Source organism: Camponotus vicinus, unplaced genomic scaffold (assembly GCF_025532165.1).
Source record: "Camponotus vicinus isolate PSW18456_S1 unplaced genomic scaffold, iyCamVici1.0 SCAF_10, whole genome shotgun sequence".
Classification (NCBI taxonomy): Eukaryota; Metazoa; Arthropoda; class Insecta; order Hymenoptera; family Formicidae; genus Camponotus; species Camponotus vicinus.
In genome coordinates, this window is record NW_028141946.1 from 16,732,349 (window position 1) to 16,753,574 (window position 21,226).

General features: G+C 37.6%; 3 protein-coding genes, 1 long non-coding RNA gene and 1 other non-coding gene across 8 annotated transcripts; 2 read left to right on the forward strand and 3 right to left on the reverse strand.

Annotated features, from left to right (window-relative positions):
- The first annotated feature begins 208 nt into the window (after positions 1 to 208).
- On the forward strand, positions 209 to 280 carry Trnac-gca (transfer RNA cysteine (anticodon GCA)). The gene has a single exon. It is a non-coding gene; the product is annotated as a tRNA-Cys (tRNA).
- Positions 281 to 534: 254 nt separating this feature from the next.
- LOC145961115 (uncharacterized) lies at positions 535 to 5,766 on the reverse strand. The gene is made up of 5 exons (XM_083080976.1): positions 3,282 to 5,766; positions 2,531 to 2,880; positions 2,168 to 2,439; positions 1,825 to 2,056; positions 535 to 1,710 (listed from the first exon to the last, which is right to left on the reverse strand). The coding sequence occupies exons 1-5, from the start codon at positions 3,311 to 3,313 to the stop codon at positions 1,538 to 1,540; spliced, it is 1,059 nt and encodes a 352-aa protein (XP_082937102.1). The 5' UTR covers positions 3,314 to 5,766; the 3' UTR covers positions 535 to 1,537.
- Positions 5,767 to 5,921: 155 nt separating this feature from the next.
- Ypel (Yippee-like) lies at positions 5,922 to 14,326 on the reverse strand. 2 transcript variants are annotated; one of them, XM_083080977.1, is made up of 5 exons: positions 13,966 to 14,326; positions 7,781 to 8,199; positions 7,108 to 7,151; positions 6,434 to 6,542; positions 5,922 to 6,343 (listed from the first exon to the last, which is right to left on the reverse strand). In XM_083080977.1, the coding sequence occupies exons 2-5, from the start codon at positions 7,880 to 7,882 to the stop codon at positions 6,254 to 6,256; spliced, it is 345 nt and encodes a 114-aa protein (XP_082937103.1). In that variant the 5' UTR covers positions 7,883 to 8,199; positions 13,966 to 14,326; the 3' UTR covers positions 5,922 to 6,253. The 2 variants fall into 2 exon arrangements, with proteins under 2 accessions (XP_082937103.1, XP_082937104.1); XM_083080978.1 differs by lacking the exon at positions 13,966 to 14,326 and adding an exon at positions 8,770 to 9,709.
- Positions 9,079 to 12,093, forward strand: LOC145961117 (uncharacterized). 2 transcript variants are annotated; one of them, XR_014435560.1, is made up of 3 exons: positions 9,079 to 9,495; positions 9,573 to 9,852; positions 10,500 to 12,093. It is a non-coding gene; the product is annotated as an uncharacterized LOC145961117 (long non-coding RNA). The 2 variants fall into 2 exon arrangements; XR_014435561.1 differs by having other exon boundaries at positions 9,573 to 9,806.
- Positions 14,327 to 16,451: 2,125 nt separating the features above from the next.
- Positions 16,452 to 21,190, reverse strand: LOC145961114 (uncharacterized). Of its 2 annotated transcripts, XM_083080975.1 has the most exons (4): positions 20,414 to 21,190; positions 18,866 to 20,360; positions 18,195 to 18,354; positions 16,452 to 17,884 (listed from the first exon to the last, which is right to left on the reverse strand). In XM_083080975.1, the coding sequence occupies exons 2-4, from the start codon at positions 20,254 to 20,256 to the stop codon at positions 17,255 to 17,257; spliced, it is 2,181 nt and encodes a 726-aa protein (XP_082937101.1). In that variant the 5' UTR covers positions 20,257 to 20,360; positions 20,414 to 21,190; the 3' UTR covers positions 16,452 to 17,254. The 2 variants fall into 2 exon arrangements, with proteins under 2 accessions (XP_082937101.1, XP_082937100.1); XM_083080974.1 differs by having other exon boundaries at positions 18,866 to 21,190.
- Positions 21,191 to 21,226: the final 36 nt, after the last annotated feature.

Sequence of the window (21,226 nt, forward strand, 5' to 3'; positions counted from 1 at the left end):
AAGTTGGAAATTATATTTACGATAAAAATAAAAAACCATTTTTTTCCAAGAAAATAAAAAGTGTATTAGAGCAAACGACGACTATATTTCGATTAATCAAAATTATTTCAGAATTGCACAAGGCATTGTTGTATGATTATACTTGATAAGTGAGATAAATTGTGTTTTCCATGATAGAAAATCATATATTTGACAGCAACTAATAACTGGGGGTATAGCTCAGTGGTAGAGCATTCGACTGCAGATCGAGAGGTCCCCGGTTCAAACCCGGGTGCCCCCTCGCGAGCTATTTTTTTTCATCATAGTGTATATTTTTCTTAAAAATATTTAATTAAAACATTATTTTGTAATTACTTATTTTTTTATAAATATATATCATCTATATACGTGTATACAAAATTCCAAATTTGACAATATTATTATTACTTCTCTTATGTAAAAAACAGGAACAATAAACAAATCTCGTTTGATTTTTATATTTTATTATCAATTTAAACAAAAATTATAGTACAAAATCATATTAATAGTATTTGTAGCAAATGTTTAATTTTTCTTAATAGTCATAAGAGTTTATCTTAATACCTCTCTTCTAGAGAAAATATTTGAAAAGATATTTATTAATAAAAGAACTTTTTTATATTTTATTTTTAATTTATTTATAATGTTATAACGAGAGGTTATAGATAATCAATAAAGTGATAAAAAATTACAGAATTGACCCCATAATAAATCAATTGATTCATTAATTGCTCCTCCTCCTTTTTTATAAATGTAAAATTATATTCAACATAACATATATATGAAAAAACAATGTAATAAAATATAAAGTTATACTATAAATTTAATTTTGTGCGTACTTAAACATTTGAAAGAGAATATTAGAAAAAAAAATACAAGAAAGAAAAAATTTACCTAAAATTATAGTACTTAATATCTCTTCAATTAAAAAACAAATTGTGAATAATATCTGCTATTACTATTTATCCTAATATTGCTACATTATTGAATTTGAAATTATTTTAAAATTATATTCTATTGATAGCATCACTCTCAGTCTTTCAATGCAATAGCTTTTGTCAGTATTAGCACAAATATGAAGACATTATATATAGTTTTTTATGAATCTTGTCGCCTCACTTTTTCTCTCTTAAAGTTCATTCATCTTTTCACTATAATTCTCAACAATTATTGTCAATATATATATATAATTTTATATAAAGAGTAATATCTTAAGAGTACTTGGAAGACTTAACAATATAGTCATTTATAATTTTTACTTTGCTATGTGTATATAAAAAATAAATTTTATAAAATATATATATCATTTATATATATATATATATATGAATATTCATCGTTTTATATATAAGGCAATTTGTGTGAAAATTATATATATATATAAGATCTAATTTCTCAATCAATATCCATCTTGTACGCTCATTAAAAAATCGAGTGTTATTTGCAGGAGCATTTTGTCATGTATGAGAGATGTTATACTGCTGCGACCCAGAGGAGATTTCAATATTTATGCCTAATCTTAAGAAAATCGATAATGTTCTGCAATATGATTCAGCATATCTTGAAAAGCCGTGGATATTGATGTTCCAAATTTCTGTCTCCACAAGTGTCTAGCAATGATATGTTGGCCTAAAGTGTGCGTAGCTTCTTGAACTTCCTCACAGATTTCAATGGCGCTTTGCCAAATTGTTTCTTAAAAATGAATGAGAATGGATAATTTACGCGAAAATTGTTTATGTAGATAAAAAAATATATACAAAAACATATGTATAATTGTAACATTATTGTATAAAGAAAAATAGTTACCAAGATTATCAAGAAGTTTACTTTTACCAGGTGGATCAAATTTTTGTAATTGTTCAATACTGATAATTTTATATTGCCTTAAACTCTGTAAAGATTCGTAACTACAGCAGCAAACCCGATCATTTGCTACTATATAACTTCCTGGTACTGTGTGTTTCGCAATTTCCTTTAAAGCTTCTTTTACCATGTTACACTTGTTTACCCCTTGTTGTAGTTTGTCAATCTTTTGTGGCTGTAAAACATAGCACAAAATTAAGACAATTTAAGCGATCAATATTTACATGATATTATTTAGCATACAGTAAATAAAATAATAGCAATTATTAATTACACATTTCATTACCTCTGGTACAGCTTCAATCATATGCAACCATATGCGAGGAGGTATAGCATTCGCTTCCGCAATGCATATTATTGTATGCGAATTATTATTGCGTTTTTTGGCAGAGTTCAGATCTGGTTGATGCTCCATCATATAACCACCAGGAAATTCATCCACTATTAATATTGCACCTTCACCGCCTAATAACCAATCCTCTGGATGTTTCTTCATGTAGATTGCGGAAACTTCATCACATCGATCATATGTTTTTTTAACTACATGTTTCTTGATATCTGCAATAATACAAATATATGCATTTGACTGTACATAATATTTTTTAATATATCACATAAAATATTTGTAATATAATTTGTAAATAAGGACCTAAGTATGAAGCAGTAATTTCGCAGGGAATATTTTGACACCATCCTAGTATCAATTGAAGGCACATTTTCAGGTCACATTTTATTCCAAAAAAGAAGGATTTTTCCCTTATCGACAGCTTTCTCAAACAGCCAGGGCAAGACCAAATGTACTTGTCTATGATTCTTGCAGGATTCCACACTAAACTACGTCCATCGCATTCCAAATTGGGACAGTTGGAAACTGTACGGATTAGACTCATTTCTTTTAACCAACTGCACAATTCTCCCTCGTGGCCTTTCTGCAACATTGGCCGTACAACAACATCAAATAATCCTCCTCCATCGCTAAAACTTTCCAAACTTCCCGTTCTGTAAAAATTTGTATTACAGGTCAAACGCAATCATTGAACTGATTTATAATTTTGTATAAATAATGTAAATTGTAAATGGCAACGTTTTATTTACATAAGATGTAGAACAAGGATCTCTCTTTGTCTTTCTCTCATAATCAGAGCAAGTGACAGGAATTGTATATAATAATCACATAGCTGTCATTTGATAGTTTTGATATTTTATTTTTTTATATTTTTTTATGAAAATTATTTGTTGAGGTTTTGTGAGGGAAAATTATTGTAAATTATTTTTAAAGATTTTTTTCATTAAACATTTTGTTGCATATAAGGTAGAATATTTTTTATGTACTTGGCGTATTTTTTTAATCTTTTTAAGGTTTTTTTTAGAGGGATTTGACATTTGATGATTTTAATTACCTTGAATTCTTAACTTTTGCGTTCCTCATCATTAATCCTAAAATAATAAACAGTGTTCAACAGATATGTGTGTAATAACGATAAATAAAAATTCGCCCACGTTTATACACTAAAAATGAACAAAAAAAAAAACATTAATTATAAGAAACGCTAACAAGAAAATATCAAGTTACTACGATGGAATCCATTGTTATCTGTGTAATATGGTGGCACGTCGTTCCCCCTGTCGGCACTTTTGACAAAGCCTGAGACATAGTGCACATGCGTGAAAATGGAGCACCATTATTTGAAATCGGGCAAAAATAAAAATGTTCAATTTAAGTTCTAAAAATAATCCAAAGTGACGTGTATACTTACCCTCAATTTTTCTTGAGACCCTTATCGCGTAAAACGCCCTACGCCCTCATATCCGTTTTCGAAAAATCAAAACGAGTAGAAAAAAAATACGAGATATCTTATATTAAAAATGTGTCTAAAAATTATCCTCGATACTTTGTGGATTTTTTTTTTTTTTTATTTTATTAAGAACACGTTTTACAAAGCAAAATCCTGTGATGGTGGAAGTTGTGGAGGCTGAGAAGACTACGGAATTAGTGTATCGATAGGTACATTTTAACAAGGTTCTGAAAAGAGGTGAGTGCGGATAAGGAGATATCGGCACATTAATATAAAAAGTACTCTTTGAGTGACAGCGTGAATATTAGGCCGGCACATTCATTCAACCGTTTGCTCATTCACTCGATCAATCTGTCGAACAGGTAGGCGGGCAGACATTTTTCTACATACGCATGAATAGACTGCACTTTCACATGGATGCACTTGAAAGATCAACGTATGTCTTTGTACGTATGCCTACGTGTGATCTTGTGGAAAAACCGTGCGGAAAAAACGACCCAGCAAACACCGAGTAACAGTTATATAATTGTTACATGTTATATAACTGTTATGCATTAAATAACAATTATATTGCTGAGTGGGAAATTATAACTAACAATTATATAATTGTTACTTGGTGTTTTGCTGGGGATGGGAGCAGCATTGATATATCGTACAAAGCATTTCGTACAATATATATAAACGGATTATCGCTTAAAATAGGATAAACGCAACAACGCTATCTTCTTGTTAATAATATAACACGTGAAAGAGAAACAATTTTCTATGCAAAAATCGATTAAACGCAACAATTTATATACGAGTTTAATCGTTAAGTATCGTGCACAGAGAGAGAGAGAGAGAGAAAAAGGGGGAGCAGGAAAGGGAAAGGAAAGAGGAAGAGGAAGAGGGAGGAAGGAAGGAAAGAGAAACGCGACTTGTGTTTATCCGATTTTCCCTAATAGCATAAGTGCAAATGCCATTAAATATAATAATTGCCGATAAATTTGACTCTCGTTTCATTTCGATAATCATAACAAGAAGATAGCAACGGAAGAACTCGTCAAGGAATATAGAGAAAATGATAGATTCCAGTATAACCAGCCTATAATGATATCTCCGATGGAGAATCTTTTATGCAAGAACCATACATTGCATTTAAAATGTATTTAAATGTAAATATAAGAAAACGACAACTCGATTATGGATATTCGATCGCGGAGAGAGAGACGTTTCTCTATTTATTTCGGTGATCAATATCGAATTAATCCTCGATGAGAGGCTACCTTTTTACTGCGACCATCATTACTAGCAATCTCGTAAATACACAGTTGGATCTTATAAAACATTTACGAACGAGATCGATATTTTAAAGGAAACGAACAATCACCCCCCTCCCCTTTCCTCTATATTTCAGATATATATCATATTACGTGCATAAAAGGAAGGCGCGCACATCCACGCACACATACACACACATACATACGCGGTTCTTCAAGATTTCACAATGAAAATAATTCAATCATATCACACACACACACACACACACACACACATACACATACACCCCCTACTCAGCCAATGAAGAAGATAAACTCGTTACAACATGATACTACCGTAGTAACAGTGGCAACTGTTGTTAGATAAACAGATAAACAGACAGTTTGGCAGGCATGATGAACATAAAACCAAACATGCACACGTGACACAAAACTTGACCACGTTTCTTTCTATATCATTCCCATCCTCCGCTCCTCTCTCTCTCTCTCTCTCTCATTCACTCGCTCAACTTCTTTCCTTTTTCTCTCTTTCCTCTGCTCTTCTTGCCTCCATTATTCTTATTTATTCCTATTTTCTCTATCCACGAGGTCCTCTATAATAATGTAATATAGGCTTTAGTATTCTATAATGTACGCTAAATTCTAGGACTACCACTACGCCGTCTCTAAATACAACGTAGTTTCCTTAATTAATATTAGGAATATCGGCAGTGAAATTCCAATGACAGACGCGGCAGGCAGGCAATCAGTCCGGCAAAGTCTGTGGCACTTGCGCTGTTCCGGTGCGTAAAACAGATTAAAACTGATTGTCGGGGTGCCCCGCACGTTTAATTTTTAACATTCAGTGTTGACATGCACACGATGCCACGCAATGTCTACAAAGATAATGGATCAAAATTAGGAATGGGGGGGCACCCCATTGCTCGTACCGAGCGATCTCGCTTCCTTATCTCCACCATGGCACCTTCATTATCATATTCCACCATTACTCGACATTATCGTCTTATTACTCTACTCTTTTCTTCCATTGAAAAATAATTTCTTTACAATACTTGGTGAAATGTGTCCACACGGGCGAATGCGGATCGCTGCGATCGCCTTCTTCGCTTGCTCGATTTGATCAGAAGCAAACCGATGTTGAATCGTCCGAAACGAAGATTACTAAGATTATAAATCACAAATGAAATCACAGACTTTCGTTGGTGGTTCGAATAGAGAGGGGCCGCACATTGCAATTAGAACAACGTTGTAGGCATTATCAGGAAAAGTTTGACGAGAGGCACGGAGAACTTGTCTCTCTCTATTCCCCTCCGCTCTTTATTCCCATCCATTCTCCTTGATCATGTGGGCAAGTTCGATTATAAACTTTCCTTCCTTATACTTTTGACTTGATTCGAACGCATGTTCCTAAAAATATCATATTAAATGATTAATTTTATTAAACTTTCCTATATATTCGAGATTAATTGCAATATTTTATTATTGAATAACACTAACATATTTCCATCCTAACGTGGTCTTGCAACATTCGCAATAGATATCGGCGACAGCATGTAACCCAGTTAACAGAACTCGCTCCTCCGCGGGTCCGCAACCTACGTTCACCCTACGTAGTAAATACAATTATAATTTTGCAAAATATTTCTCCATCGCATATAAATGTATATATTTTAAATATAACTAGGAAAAAGAAAATCAAACTGAACCATTTATTTTTAATTTTAATTAATGATTTACAAATTATTTGATATTATTTTTTAATCATAAATAATAATTGAAGAGAATCGAGAATTTCTATCAATTAAGAAAAAAATTGAGGAAAATAAAAATCTTATCTTTTGCTTATTTACAATTTAGTTTCTTTTTTTCTCTATTCTCCTTCACAAAATTTAAATTAATTAAATTAATATATTAATTTAAATTTTATAATTAATTTATAATTAATTTAAATTTTATAATTAATGAAATTAATATATGAAATAAATACAAAAAATTGCAGACAAAAAAAAGAAATATTACTAAATTAAATTGTTGATAAGAAAAGATTGGCTTCAACTTTATCGAAATAATTTTGAGATATCTTGTACATGTATATACATTATAAAAATAATCGACGTTAAAGATGTAAAAAAATTATTGTATTTACCTATCTTCCTATTAATTATACTTACACGGAATTAAAGAGATAGGCACGACCTTGACTGCCCTGGAAGGACTGAAATGTGAAATAGACAAAACTTAGATTCATAATGTACAATAAAATGAGACATCGAGTTAGGAGACACTCTCCTATTATTAGCTATTATGGAACTATTTATGATGTCAATCGGAAATGCGTGTAACCGAGTTTCCGACTATGATTTCTTCAGGCTATTATGGACCTCTTCGGGGGATCATATTATTGCTATACGATGAAGCAAACGATAATAATCTTTTCCAATCGCATCGTGATTGGTTTCTGTTGGCGAGGAAGAGAATCATTTCGATTGAAAATCTTTCTCCAACAGTTCCATAATAACTCTTTTAATCCCTCATTGCAGATTAAGACGTGAAAGGCAAGAAAAATAAATGGTCTCTTGTAATGTACATCGAAATGAATCAATTTCCTTATATCCCATTAATCATACTTGTCGATATAGATCAAACATGCCGATAACTTTCATCGACATAAAGATACGATAAAAAGTAACTTTTAATCCGCGTTTTTTTTTTAAAAAAAAGCTTAAGTAATAATTTCTAGACTAGTACCAATATCCGATATGGTCTCTCATTGAAACCTTAACATATTTTTGAAAGAGAAAAAACTGCAACAGAGATCCGTTACTTGCTCGAGGTGCAGCTCACCTTAGAGATGAGTTCGTCGTGATTGGCGAGATGAGCACGGCAGTGAATGCACGAATAAGTGCGGTGACAGGAAGGTAGGTACGCTTGAAAAGTTTTCACCATGGTGGCGTATCCAAGCGAGCGGGACACACTTCGCTCTTGCTCGCTGCTATCCTCTATCCTCTTGCCTTTTTTCAGCGCAAGGATGTCCAGGTCTCTATCTCTCCGCGAGAAGAGGAGAGAGAGAGAGGGAGAGATTTGCGCGTTTTCTCTCTATTTATTTTTATTTATTTTTCCTTTCTTTTCTTCACGTTCAGCGGACACGAAATCGAATTTCTCTCCGAAACGCGGGGTGGTGGTGCGATAGTAGCCCCGTTCACCGCCGCTTCGTGCTCCGATCAGCTGTTGAGCTGGTTCAGACAGCGCCGGTTCGGGGACACCTGTAATAAATAACAAGGTAGATTACTGAGAAATGCGCAACGTTGATGTTCATTTCGAGTCGATTTTCGCTAACGTCAAGTCCGTTTACAATGGAATCTCGTGACATATTTTTCTTCCACTTTGTCTTTTATTTATTTATTTTTTTTTTGACGTACATCAGACTTGATCGAACCGCTAATTGTGTAAACAAGATTGACACGCCAAGTTTGACGTAGATTCGATCGCGCATTGAAAACGTGCACGTATAGCAAATAGATAGCTCAGCGACACAAGTATCGCAAAGTAAATAATTTTTTACCGCAACGCTTGTATTTTAGTTTAGAATTCAGCAAACACCAAGTAACATTTATACAACTGTTAGTTGTAATTTCCCACTCAGCAATATAACTGTTACATGTTATGTAACAGTTACATAACATGTAACAGTTATATTGCTGAATGGGAAATTACAACTAACTGTTAGTTGTAGTTTCCTACTCAGCAATATAACTGTTATGTAACAGTTACATAACATGTAACAGTTATATTGCTGAATGGGAAATTACAACTAACAGTTATATAAATGTTACTTGGTGTTTGCTGGGAAACTAATTCTGCTGTTATAAGCTCTGCAATTTTCATGAGAAACGTATCGATCCGTGGATTACGCGATGAATATCTCCAGTAAACTGCATTACGAAGGTTGTAAATAGAACAAATAACACGTAAATAGCTTTTGTATAGCTTCGTCTTCGAAATTCTTTATTTCATCAATAAATGTCACTCTTTCGCTCTTTCCTTCCTCTTTGCTCTTATTTTGTTTTTTTTTATTTTCACGAAAAAAAAAAGAAAAAAAACACTGCTGGGGCGACTTGGTGGGGGGAGCGCAATGACAGCTGCGGAAATGACGTTGAAAGCGAAGCGAGGCGTAGCTTTCAAAGGCAATTGCATCGACGTATGTGCTACACACGTGCTGGCGCGCGTTCAAACAAAGAGACAAGGACGTTATTATGAATCGTTAAAGATAGAGGCTTTTTTCTTCTGCACGCGAGAGGCGAACAGAGACACGCGAGTCTCTTTCTTATTCTTCCCTGGAACGGATGTCGGACGCTTTGTAAATGCTAATCGCGCACTCGCTTCTCCGCAAAATCACCGCTAATCGGAATTGATTCCCTCGCGGTGACCTCGCGGAGACTCAACTGGAGCTGGACGCCCAATAACGTCAAATACGTCGAAATACGTACACTTGAGTAACAACTTTAAGACACTTTGAGGAAGACGATAATTTTTAACATCGACCGATTAGCGAGAGATATGTAAGTATATTGAAATTTATTCGCGAATATACATGAATTGAAGTCGAATCTCGTCTCGTTTGTTGGCTCGTGCAAAGAGGAGAACGGGAACGAGTTTCCTAACGGATGGCCGAGAACAAAGAGACCGGGACTTTGGAGTCAATATACTAGTCAAGGTCATTGCTACTTATTGTAGACGCACCGGCGTCTTTTTTATTCTTTCTCTCTTCGCGCAAGTACACATGCGAGAAGGAGGAAGGAGAGAGAGAAAGAGACTGGCCCAGCAACTCGCCAAGACTCTTGCAGCGGTTGACTAAAGAGAGGAAACTTGTGTGCGCATCTGAGAAAATTTTATCTAATTCATATCTCTCGCAGCAAGTAAAATAAAATTATCTATTCGTACACGAATGTCTTAAAGATAAAAGAAAAAATTTTTTTTTCAAAGATTCTAGATGGAATTTAAAGGATGAAAGAAATCCTTATAAACGCATTACTCGTCCCATACAGCACAGAACATTGTTGTAACATTACAGCAATATTGCAGTAACATTGTAATATTGCTGCAATATTGCTGTAACATTGTAATATTGCTGCAATATTGCTGTAACATTACAGCAATATTACAGCAACATTGTAATATTGCTGCAATATTGTTGGAACATTACAGCAATATTACAGCAACATTGTAATATTGATGCAATATTGCAGCAATATTACAATGTTGCTGCAATATTGCTGTAACATTGTAATATTGCTGCAATATTGCTGTAACATTACAGCAATATTACAGCAACATTGTAATATTGCTGCAATATTGTTGGAGCATTACAGCAATATTACAGCAACATTGTAATATTGCTGCAATATTGTTGGAACATTACAGCAATATTGCAGCAACAATGGTTTGTGCTGTATGGGCGTATTTTTTTTTTATTAATCTGTTATCGAAATTATATGTGATTTCTTGTTGAAAATATATAATTTTTAGTGGTTGGAAAACATGATAAGTTGACATAATTGATTAGGAAATGTTCTTATCGGTCATAAACATCGATCGTAACTTTACCTCAACGATATCGCGCAAAGTCCACATGATACTTTGAAAGAAACCTAATAAAGTACGAGCGCCCCGGGTGACTCGGAGAGAAATGATCGAGGGGTTGACGACCGAGGACCCAAGTGCGGGGGACAAAGACCCCTCTCCTCCCGCTCCGCTTCCAGTTATTTATAAACTGCCTTCTGTGTGCAAGAGAATTTACGCGAGTCGTTCACCCTTCACCCCGTATTAGCTACATTACACAAACGAGGATCGAATGGGCGGGTGCCATTGCCCTCGTCGCAACGTTGTCGCAACGCACTGATTACGACGCAGGGAAAAGGCAGGGGGAAAGACGACGAAGACAGACAGACAGAGAGAGAGAGAGAGAGAGAGAGAGAGAGAGAAGCCTTGAAAAATCTTGCTCAAATCACTGACCTCGAAATCACGGTCGAGAAATATATTCCAAACAATAAGAAAGAACTCGAGCGAGCTAATGATTCATTAATTTTCAACGCGCTTCCGTAAACAGATAACAAACAGGTCTGAAGGACTCGTGACTCTCGAGACGCAATAAATTGTCGACGAGGAAAATGACGAGAGGAAATAGTGAAATGAAAAGACAAAGACAACAAAGAGGATAAGGAGGAACCGCGTCTCCCGAAATGGAACCGTGGAACATCGAGGAGGAGGAGGAAGCTACGCGAACACGCCAGGAAAGAAACGCGTGTAACAGGGAGGCGAGGAAGAAAACAGCGGAGCGCGCGCGCGCGCGATTCTGTCGCGCAGTCAGCTGATAGTCCAGTCAGCTGTAAATGTACACAAAACCGTTGTCCAACAGGTTCGCGCGACGCGACGCGACGCGGCGCGTCGCGACGTCGCGTTCGATCGAAAGCCTGACGGCTCGCAAGGGCACGAAATTCGCCGATTCCCGTTCGTTCCTCGGCGAGAGCCGAGGCGAGGGAGCGATTGAACCGGAAGAAGGAACATGCGAGTATCACGGGGAAATCGATCGTACCGTTTTAACACATGCTGCTGCGTATTTCGCGCCAAAATAGGAGCCATGTTTACGCGGAGTTAGGAACGAGATCGCTTCGCGACACGCTTGCATCGATACGATCGATGGAATAAATTATGCATACATCTATTAAATAAATTAAGAGAGAAGAAAAGAGAGAGAGAGAAGGCTGGGAGTTGCATGTACGGTTTAATTAATTCGCGCTCCATTGTTCGTCGTCGCACATATTCATTTTCTTTGCAGCGCGGCCATGGAATACGAAAAACGCATTGTTTTTCAAAGACGAATCGTCGTATTACGCGCAGAATTTTTATAGCCCATAATTCTGATTCTTTTTTTCGACAGCTTTTTCTATATCTTCCACAACAAATCCTCTCTCCTAAAATATCATATATATTTCTATATTAAATATTATACATTTCTCTGACATAATTATTAATTATATTAAAATTATTATATTAATTATATTAATATTAAATAAAATCTAATTATATTATATGTGATATTAATATTCGGGTAATAAGAGCCTATCGCGGATGTAATTGCGCGAAATTTTTCTTTGATACAATGATCAAGACTTTACTTGGAATAATCTCTTGGTTTGAGATTTAATTCCAACAAATTATCTAATTATATTATTATATTATATTATAATTATATTAAAATTATGATATTAATTATATTTTAATACTAAATAAAATATGATATTTTTAAATATTTCTTATACTGAATAAAAATAATAAGATATATATTTTTCTGCGCATTTATTTCGATAGATGGAAAAAATCTGGTAAAAAAAGAAATCATGTTTATATTCAGTTACGCTATCTGTTTAACAAAATGTTTCAAGCGCATTTTTCATAACATCCTTATCGAAGCCCCTCCAAACTCCTTCCACTGAGATAACGATTATTTAGCGACAGAATAATTGAAAAAATTCGAAAGGAGAGATCTTGCGATTCGAACGAAGCAAGAACGAAGCAAGAACGTAGTTGGCTGACAATGAGATAATAGTCTCGATATTTTTATGACGCGACAGTTGGATCAGCTGTTAATGTATACAAAACATCAGTGGATGCGCCGCGTTATCTGGCGACATTACCACTTGTGTATCCGTGTACCACTTATCGCACATGTATCTACATAGTCCAAACAGATCTACAATAGCCTCGTGCATATATTTATAATACGCGTTGTCGATGGAAGAAAAGAATCGAGGAGGAGGCTCGCGAATAAGGGTCAAGGGATTCCGTTATTTTCAGTCGTGCATCGAGTAACAGTTAACATTAAGCGCGATCACATCGAACGCCTCCTCGTAATTAGCTTCCTTAGCCATCTTAGGTTTCGTTCGAGAAGAAAACGAGCCTTCTTCTTCCTCCTCGTTTCAAAACAGGCGGAATCGAATCCGAGGTGAATGTCTCGGTAATCATCAAGAAATCGAGCTAGCGTGGGACGATGCACGCACACACATACGCACGCGATTAACAAGATAAATATTATCTCGAATTAAAGATGCATACAAGGTAGAATATTTTTTATGTACTTGGCGTATTTTTTTTACCTTTGTAAGGTTTTTTTTAGATAAATATTATCTCGAAACGGGCGAATTTTTCGAGAAACAACAAAGTCGCCGAGATAAATCGAAAGCGACCTAATCCATTGATAACAGAAGAGAGGAAGAGAGGAAGAGAGAGAGAGAGAGAGAGAGAGGGTGAAAGAGGGCAGAGAAGAAAGGATCGTGGGTTGCTAACCTGACGCGATACCTGCGCTCATCGACAAGGACGAGGGTGCGAGAGGGGGGCCGAGGGAGAAAGAGACGGAGAACGCCTCGCGAATCGAAACGAGGAGGCGAGACGGAGGGCGAGGGGGGGCGAGGGGAGGCAGAGCGAGGCAGCTGACAGGCCCCATCAGCTGAGAACGTACACAAACCCGATTTAACGCGACGTATCCGCGGGCGCTATCGCGGGTTCGACGAGCGATAGCGCGTCCGAAATATCGGTGCCGCGGGACGAAAATAATGTCCCCTCCGTCCCTCGAACCCGCGTGTTACGGAAGTTACGAAAACAATAATGCGTAGTTCGGAGGCCGAGGAGCAAGTATGGAGTACGTGACTACGGGCTCGCGCGAATCGAGAACGGGAGAAACTTATTTATTCGAAATCGAGAAACGACGTAGATGCGCGATATCGATATTTTACGCCTCGGAATCGGCCCGATTCCGCGTGGACGACATGGGTTGCGTCGCTCCGATTTCGTCGAAAACACCTGACGCGATCGCGGGCGAGAGAGAGAGAGAGAGAGAGAGAGAGAGAGAGAGAGAGAGAGAGAGAGAGGGGGGGGGCAATTTTACTCGCGTAAACACGGAGAAACGAGGACCCAATCGCGTCGGAGACACTCGACTTTTATTTATATAACGCCCGCATATTTTTTTCACCTACCTCCATATGCATCCGTGACCGTTGCAGCAGCGTGCGACGACGACGACGCGGTTGTTCCTCGGTCCTCCTCTCTCTGCTCCCTCGCGGCTCGGGCCTCGGAGCGCCAACGACGACCACGGATCACGGCTGCTTCGTCTCTGTACGATTGTGCCACGAGCAACGACGGCGGCGGCGACAGTTCGTCACGATCATTACTAAATTACGCGAGACGCGTCCCTTGCACGTCCAGCGAACCACGCACCGTGACTGCTGATCGTTGCTCTCTGATCGACTCTCGGCGTCGTTGCGATTTATTTCGGTGCGTCCGCTCCGCTCCGCAGGCGAAATCGCATCGCGCTGCGCACCGCGCACGATACGATATACACGGTGACCCGCTTCGCGCGCATGCGCCCCGCGCGCGACGCGTCCCCGACTTCGGGCACCGCCGCCAGAGCGCGCTGAATCCGACCGTTCGAAATCTCGGGGGGGCTTCTGCATAGTTCTACGCAAGTTACTTTCTTTCAAATTGATTTTCAAGTGGATCTTTGATACGTTTAGTTTATGTATATTTAAATTTGCATATCGAGATCTCAAAGAGGAAAAAATGTATTTTCTATTTTCCCCTCCTTTTTTCAAGCTACACGTAAACTAAATATTCCCAGCAAACACCGAGTAACATTTATATAATTGTTAGTTGTAATTTCCCACTCGACGATATAACTGTTACATGTTATGTAACAGTTGCATTACATGTAACGGTTATATTGTCGAGTGGGAGATTACACCTAACAATTATATAAATGTTATTTAGTGTTTGGGTTTGAAAAAAATGAAGATATATATATTTACTTATACTTTATCTTCTCTTTTATTTTAGAAAATGTAATTGTGTCGTAAACAAGATTTCTATCGATATATATATATATATATATATATCTATATAACTATAGATACGTCTTCGAGATATTATTCTTTTGTAAATATTTAAACAAATTTCACGAATTCAATGTAGATAATTATTGAAAATAGTTTTGTTACATACGGCTTTTCTCGTAAAAGAGAGTTTATTTGACGCTTAGCAATCTCTTCAAGATTAATCCTACTATTTTGATTAATTTTTTTTTTTCATTCGCACATTATTATATTATTCCCTCGCATTCCAGAATCGACGAAAGATGCGCATTTAACGGTTTAATTCTTAGGGAAATGCCAATTTTTCATACTTAAATTGAAGAAACGTCAATAATTATATAATCTGGTTAAAACGAAGATATTTTGCGAATTAAACTTGTGAGAGGTAAAAATAAAAAATATTATACATTAAATAGAAAAATAAATAAAATTATAGAAATTAAGAAAAATAAATAATATCATACATTATTCGATTTAAAATAGTCTTTAACAGCGAATTTGAGATTATGAAATTGAAATTTGCAATGTTGTTGTAAACAAAATTGTAATAAATTATGATCTTTTTGATCTCGATCAGTCTACTTTATATTTGACAAGAAACGACGCATATTAATTCTTGCGCCAATTCTGGTATGCACTTTGTATAAAACATGGCAAATAATATATATTTGTATAAACATATCTCTCAGATTTCCAAAATACTAGATTAATGACAAAATTGTATAATCCTTTACGCATTTTTTGTGCTTAGCTCTTACACTAATATAATACAATGAAAGAAAAACGCACAAACTTTTTAATCAATCTGATATACCTCCATTATATTATATTATTGCGCGATATGTACTTACTTTACTTACATATCGATGTGATGTCCACCATATTCTGGAACTTCTCAAATTGTTCAATAAGTTTGTAACCAAAATGTAGGAAACGCAAAAGTTTAACTAAAAAAAAGAAAAAAATATGTAAAATATCGATTAATTTTCATCATTTTTGTTTAAGTGTCACTGTAGAAATGATTAGAAAAACTGGCACGGATAGATAAGACTCTCACTTTAAAAGCCTCGCAGTCCCTTCACATATACGAATATCGATACATCAGCAGCACTTTACGTTGCTTTAGAAAAAAAAAGAGATAGATGCGTATTTTAAAACTATGTAGGAAACCTTTATTCGTATTTCTTCCGATTGTTCTAGCTAATCTATCAGTTAATATATACTTGCTGACAAAGAAATGAAATTTGCATTTTACTAAAAGAGCCCGCTAAGCAATCTCATGTATCTGCCTCGTAACACGACGCGCACTTTTTTATCGCGATAAAGAAATATTTCAATTAAAAGTGCGGATAGCAATTTCCGCGATTCTAAACGCGCGTTACAAAGATTTTTACATGCATCGATAGTACATGTACCAATCTTTCAACTTTTTTATATATATAATATATATGCATGTATAATTTTTTGCGATATTTTCTCGAACATACCGTCCATGATTGATGTAAAAAACTGATATACGTATTAGTCTCATGTTTATAATGTATACATATCGTATATGCCGCCGATACGAGAATCGCGTTAATTTCTCACGAAAAAACATTTACATCCATTTATTGATATTTGGATTTTATAAAACCGGGATTCTTACGTATTTCTAAAATTTAACAAGCAGTTCGCTCGTATCCTTTAACGTAAAAATATAAATTGCGCGGGACTAAAATGCTATCTTGGATAAATCTAAGCTTTAAAAATGCTTCATAAATGCGCATTATCTGCCACCCTCTTTCTCTTCGCCGAAAATCGTTTACAGAATCTCTTCTCCTTTCTTTTCCTCTGTTCATACACAAATTATCCATCGTACAAATGTATGAAGAAGGATAAACAACAAAACAGCGATACACGGCGAACTTATTTTTTTTCTTTATATCTTGATTTATTTAATATGTACTTTCTTATAAAGTGATGTCCTACTAAATAAAAGTAAATGAAAAAATCACCAAACAATATGTTAATATGTTCATTAAAATTCTTCTTCTCGTTAAGGCAACTAATTTGTTTAGTCTCATTTTACATATCTAGAGTATATATTTATATATTTATATATATTTATTTTTATATTTGTATATTTATAAAGTATATGTAAAACACTAATATGTGGTTATTTTTATTTTCTTGTTACAAGCCTTATATTAATTAGAATATAGTATGTATACTTTGTATATTCTTATATACTCTTGTAATAAAATCGATTATTCCGTACTTGGATCTAGAGATAATAAATATATATCTAATGTATATTGTTAGTACAAGAGAAGTGCGTGCAGAGGGTGGCAGCGGGGTGCGCATTTGGGAGTGCTATTGTTTCAAGGACTCTCCAGTCCTTCGTCTTTATACCGTCTCACATGGTGACATTCAACTGTATTGCTTTAGCGTCCACGGAACATGCTTGCTGCTGCTGCGTTTGTTGTTGCTGCTGCTGCTGCTGCTGTTGTTGTTGTTGCTGCTGCTGTTGCTGCTGCTGCTGCACCTGTTGTTGTACCTGTTGTTGTACTTGTTGCTGTATTGCTTGCAGTTGAATCGTTTTCGTATCAACGGTCATTGTTTGCTGCTGCTGCGGTTGCTGCTGCTGCACTTGTTGTTGCACTTGTTGCTGCTGCTGAACCTGTTGTTGCTGTTGTTGCGCTTGTTGCTGCTGCTGCTGTGCTTGCTGAGCAGCAGCTTGGGCAGCTTGTCTTTGTTGCTGTCTAAGTATACTAGGTGGCGGATCCATATGTTGACGCTGATGTAGTAACAAATGGTTCTTTTGGAAGAAAGCTTTGCCGCATTTGTCACATACATGGGATCTTATGTGACAACTACCGTCTGTGTGGCGTCGTTGATGTTGCGACAAACCATGCTTCTGTGCAAAACCGCGACCACAATCAGGACAAATGTGTGGTTTAGGTTTCGGTCCTGTTCCCACTGGCGGTGACGTTTGAGTTGCGCCGTGCATATGACTAACACCAGGCGTTCCTATCGGTCCGTTCATCTGTGTACATATTTTATTTATCATTTACATGTTTTACGTTTTGAACGCACATAATGCTTCCTAGTTCCACAATAAAATATCTTTACTCGCGAGACAATAATTGAATAAATAACATTTCTTTATGGGAGAAGTATAAGTAACACTCTTTCTAAGACGAAATTAGTGTACATTTAATACCAAATAAAAAAATAATAACATGATTGCTTTCTAGACCAAATTTTCATTAAAGAAATAAAGTTAAAATCTACATATCTTTAAATATCTCTCTCTAGTCAACGTATCTTAATTATAGAGACGATATGGTCATTACCTGATGAGTCGTTGGAGTGTTTGGGGTAAGGAAATGTGCCGGAGTTTGCTGGAAGGCGGCCGCTAGTCCACAAAGGTCCGTTACGAGTGTTCGATCACCAGTATGTAACCTTTGGTGTAAATTTAGAGCTTCTCGATTCGGAAAATCTAGTCCACACTCCCTGAAATGATAATTATTTATTAGGAATTGATTTATCTTATCAAAGAAGAGATAGAATATATGTATATTCTATGTATGTTCATACAATAAACATATATTTGAGAATTACGGTTTATCTTTTTTTTCTTGCTCAACTATAATGTTAAAACTCGGGATTCATCTTGTTTTGCTCAACAGGTACATGTATACATTAAAAAAAATACTTTTTAATATTTCTTTTCGACTTTCTTAAGTAAAAAACTGCAATTGAGAGGATTTGATCTGTTTCGATTATACATTTTGCATCAAAATATATATCCATATATTAACTCGCAGCATTGTACCGTACATTTTGAATTCGATATCCAAAGTATATAACTTTTTTTGGACATGTCATACATCTTACAGTTATTGTTAAAAGTATATTGAAATTAATCATTGCAAATAGACTCTAAAAGAATGATTTAAGAATTATTACATATTTTCTAAAATAAAATTAAACTGGTGTGATTACATTACATATGATGTCTCACCTGCACGTAAGAGACTTCTCATCGGCATTTGTATTGTTATTATGAATCTTTGAGTGAGCGACCAGGTCTGCCTTTCGAGGAAATGCTTCTCCGCAAACAGTGCAAGCATAGGGTGTTTCACCAGTATGTAAGCGCATGTGAGCTAAAAGTGTTCTCTTCTGCAGAAATTCCTTTCCACAGGCGGAACACGAGTGTGGAACTCTGCCATGCAGCCGACCGTGATTAACCAGCTCAAACTTCCTCTGGAAAGTTGCACCACAATCATGGCAAACAAATGGATGTAGACTGCCATGGAAGCGTGAATGCATAGTAAGATGATCCTTTTGAGAAAATGATTCCCCACATTCTTCGCAAACGTAAGGTCTCTCTCCCGAATGAAACTTACTATGCGTCACCAAGTGACGTTTTAGAGGAAATGCTCTTCCACATTCCTGACAAACGAACGGCCGTTCCCGGGTGTGTACGCGAGTGTGTGTTACAAGATGATGTTTCAATGTAAAAGACTTTTTGCATTCGCGACATTGATACGGTCTCTCGGCGCTGTGCAGTAGCAGATGCGTATGAAGACAATGTTTGTGCGCAAAACTCTTGCCGCAATGAACGCAAATGTGTGGCCGTTCCCCGGTGTGCACTCTCGCGTGCGTCGTAAGATGATGCTTCAGCAGAAAGGACTTCCCGCATTCGGAACAGGAGTACGGTCGTTCCTTGGGCACACGGACCTGACTCCCCATATCCTGTTGCTGTTTGACCTTGGTCTCAATTTGCGTCGTATTCACATGGGTCAGAACGTGCCCGAAATGGGCGGTACTGTCCGTCTGACTCGTCGCCACATTGTTCGCCGCGCTAGCTTGATTAGACGCAGCGGCTGCTCTCTTCATTAAAATTTCATTGCACTCTTCCGCCGTAAGCTGTATTGGTCCAAGTGGTGTCATGAAGTGCTTGCTCATGGCATGCTTATCGGCTGTTGTAAAAACTAAGGTGTTTGAGAACAAGGAGGGTGGAGGTGTGGGATGTGCCGCGTCGCAATTGCAACCGCCTTTGTCACACGTTAATGAAAATACGTCGTGATGCTTTTTAGTGCGAACGTGAGTACCATGAGTCGTTTGATTATGCGCTCCCGCTGTATGGCCATGATGCGTAGTGGGTGTTTGCTGACAACTTTCGTTCATCGCAAACATTGGACGACGGTGAGTGGTAGCTGCAACCTTTGCCGGCTTGATGTCAACCTGTATCTTCTGACTGGATCCTTGATCCTGATTGTTGTTGACGGCATAACTGATGTTCGTCGCGAGTTCGCTCTGGGCATTCTCCCGGGTCTCGGTCCCTGGCCCGCTAAAAGACCAAGAGTACCCACCGAATCCTGCACCCGCATTGCCAGGAGTAGTACACATATTCGTCAGCGTTGTAATGGATGGGTTAGTCTGGCTCGACGCGGTACTGGTTGCCGGCACCTCCTCCGTTTCTACCAATGCATTTTCCGCGCCGACCCTTTCCACTACAACAAACTGATCCGTAGGAAATATTTTGAGAGGTTCTAAATAAACGTACCCGTTACACTCCAGTATCTCGGGTATCAGTGTCCAGTATCTCGAGTGTCAAATATAGCTGTCATATCTGTCAGAGAGCGGCCGTAAAGTGGAAACTCAACAATTACAGCCCGCCAACTCGTCGATTCCCAGGTCGGCCCCGGCTACTCGGGCAACATAGAGGTACGGGAGGCCTGCAAGGTGGTTAATACCGCGAACCTATCATAAGACCAGCGTGATCGAGCGTGCTCCCGAGGCGCTCTCGCCGATCTTGGGATCGCGACGTGGGCCCCGGGAGATGATGCGTCGTGACGGAGGGGTCCTTATGCGAGACGGGGCGATCGGAGCATCGGTAATATTGGAGCAGGAACGACGACAGCTCGTCGTTTCCGTGGATCCCGAGACTCGGCCTTTCGTATTGTTGCCGCGCCGGTGCCTGCGCCAATAGAAAAAAGCACGCCGCGCTCAGGCGGACGGCTCCTTTCAATGTGTTGGAGATCGCGAGGCAAGGACCACGCTCGTTACACGGTCCCTCGCTGCCGCGGCGTCCACTGGGTCCTCGGAAGACAACCTCCACCTTCCTCCCGCGACACTCCCACACGCTCGCTCGCGCCCCGCGCACTTTTTCCGCGTTTCCCGCTCACGTTGCTCGCTTATTACCAACACGCACGCACGCCCGATGGTCATTAATTTTACATAATTGCATATTTTATCGTCCGTACCAAACTAGCCTCACAATCGGCCATTTTATTTGTAAACTACCAAAAAACAATGTTGCCAATGTATGCGCAATTTTGGAGGGAGCGGAGCCACCGATAGCGTCGCCGAGCGCTTC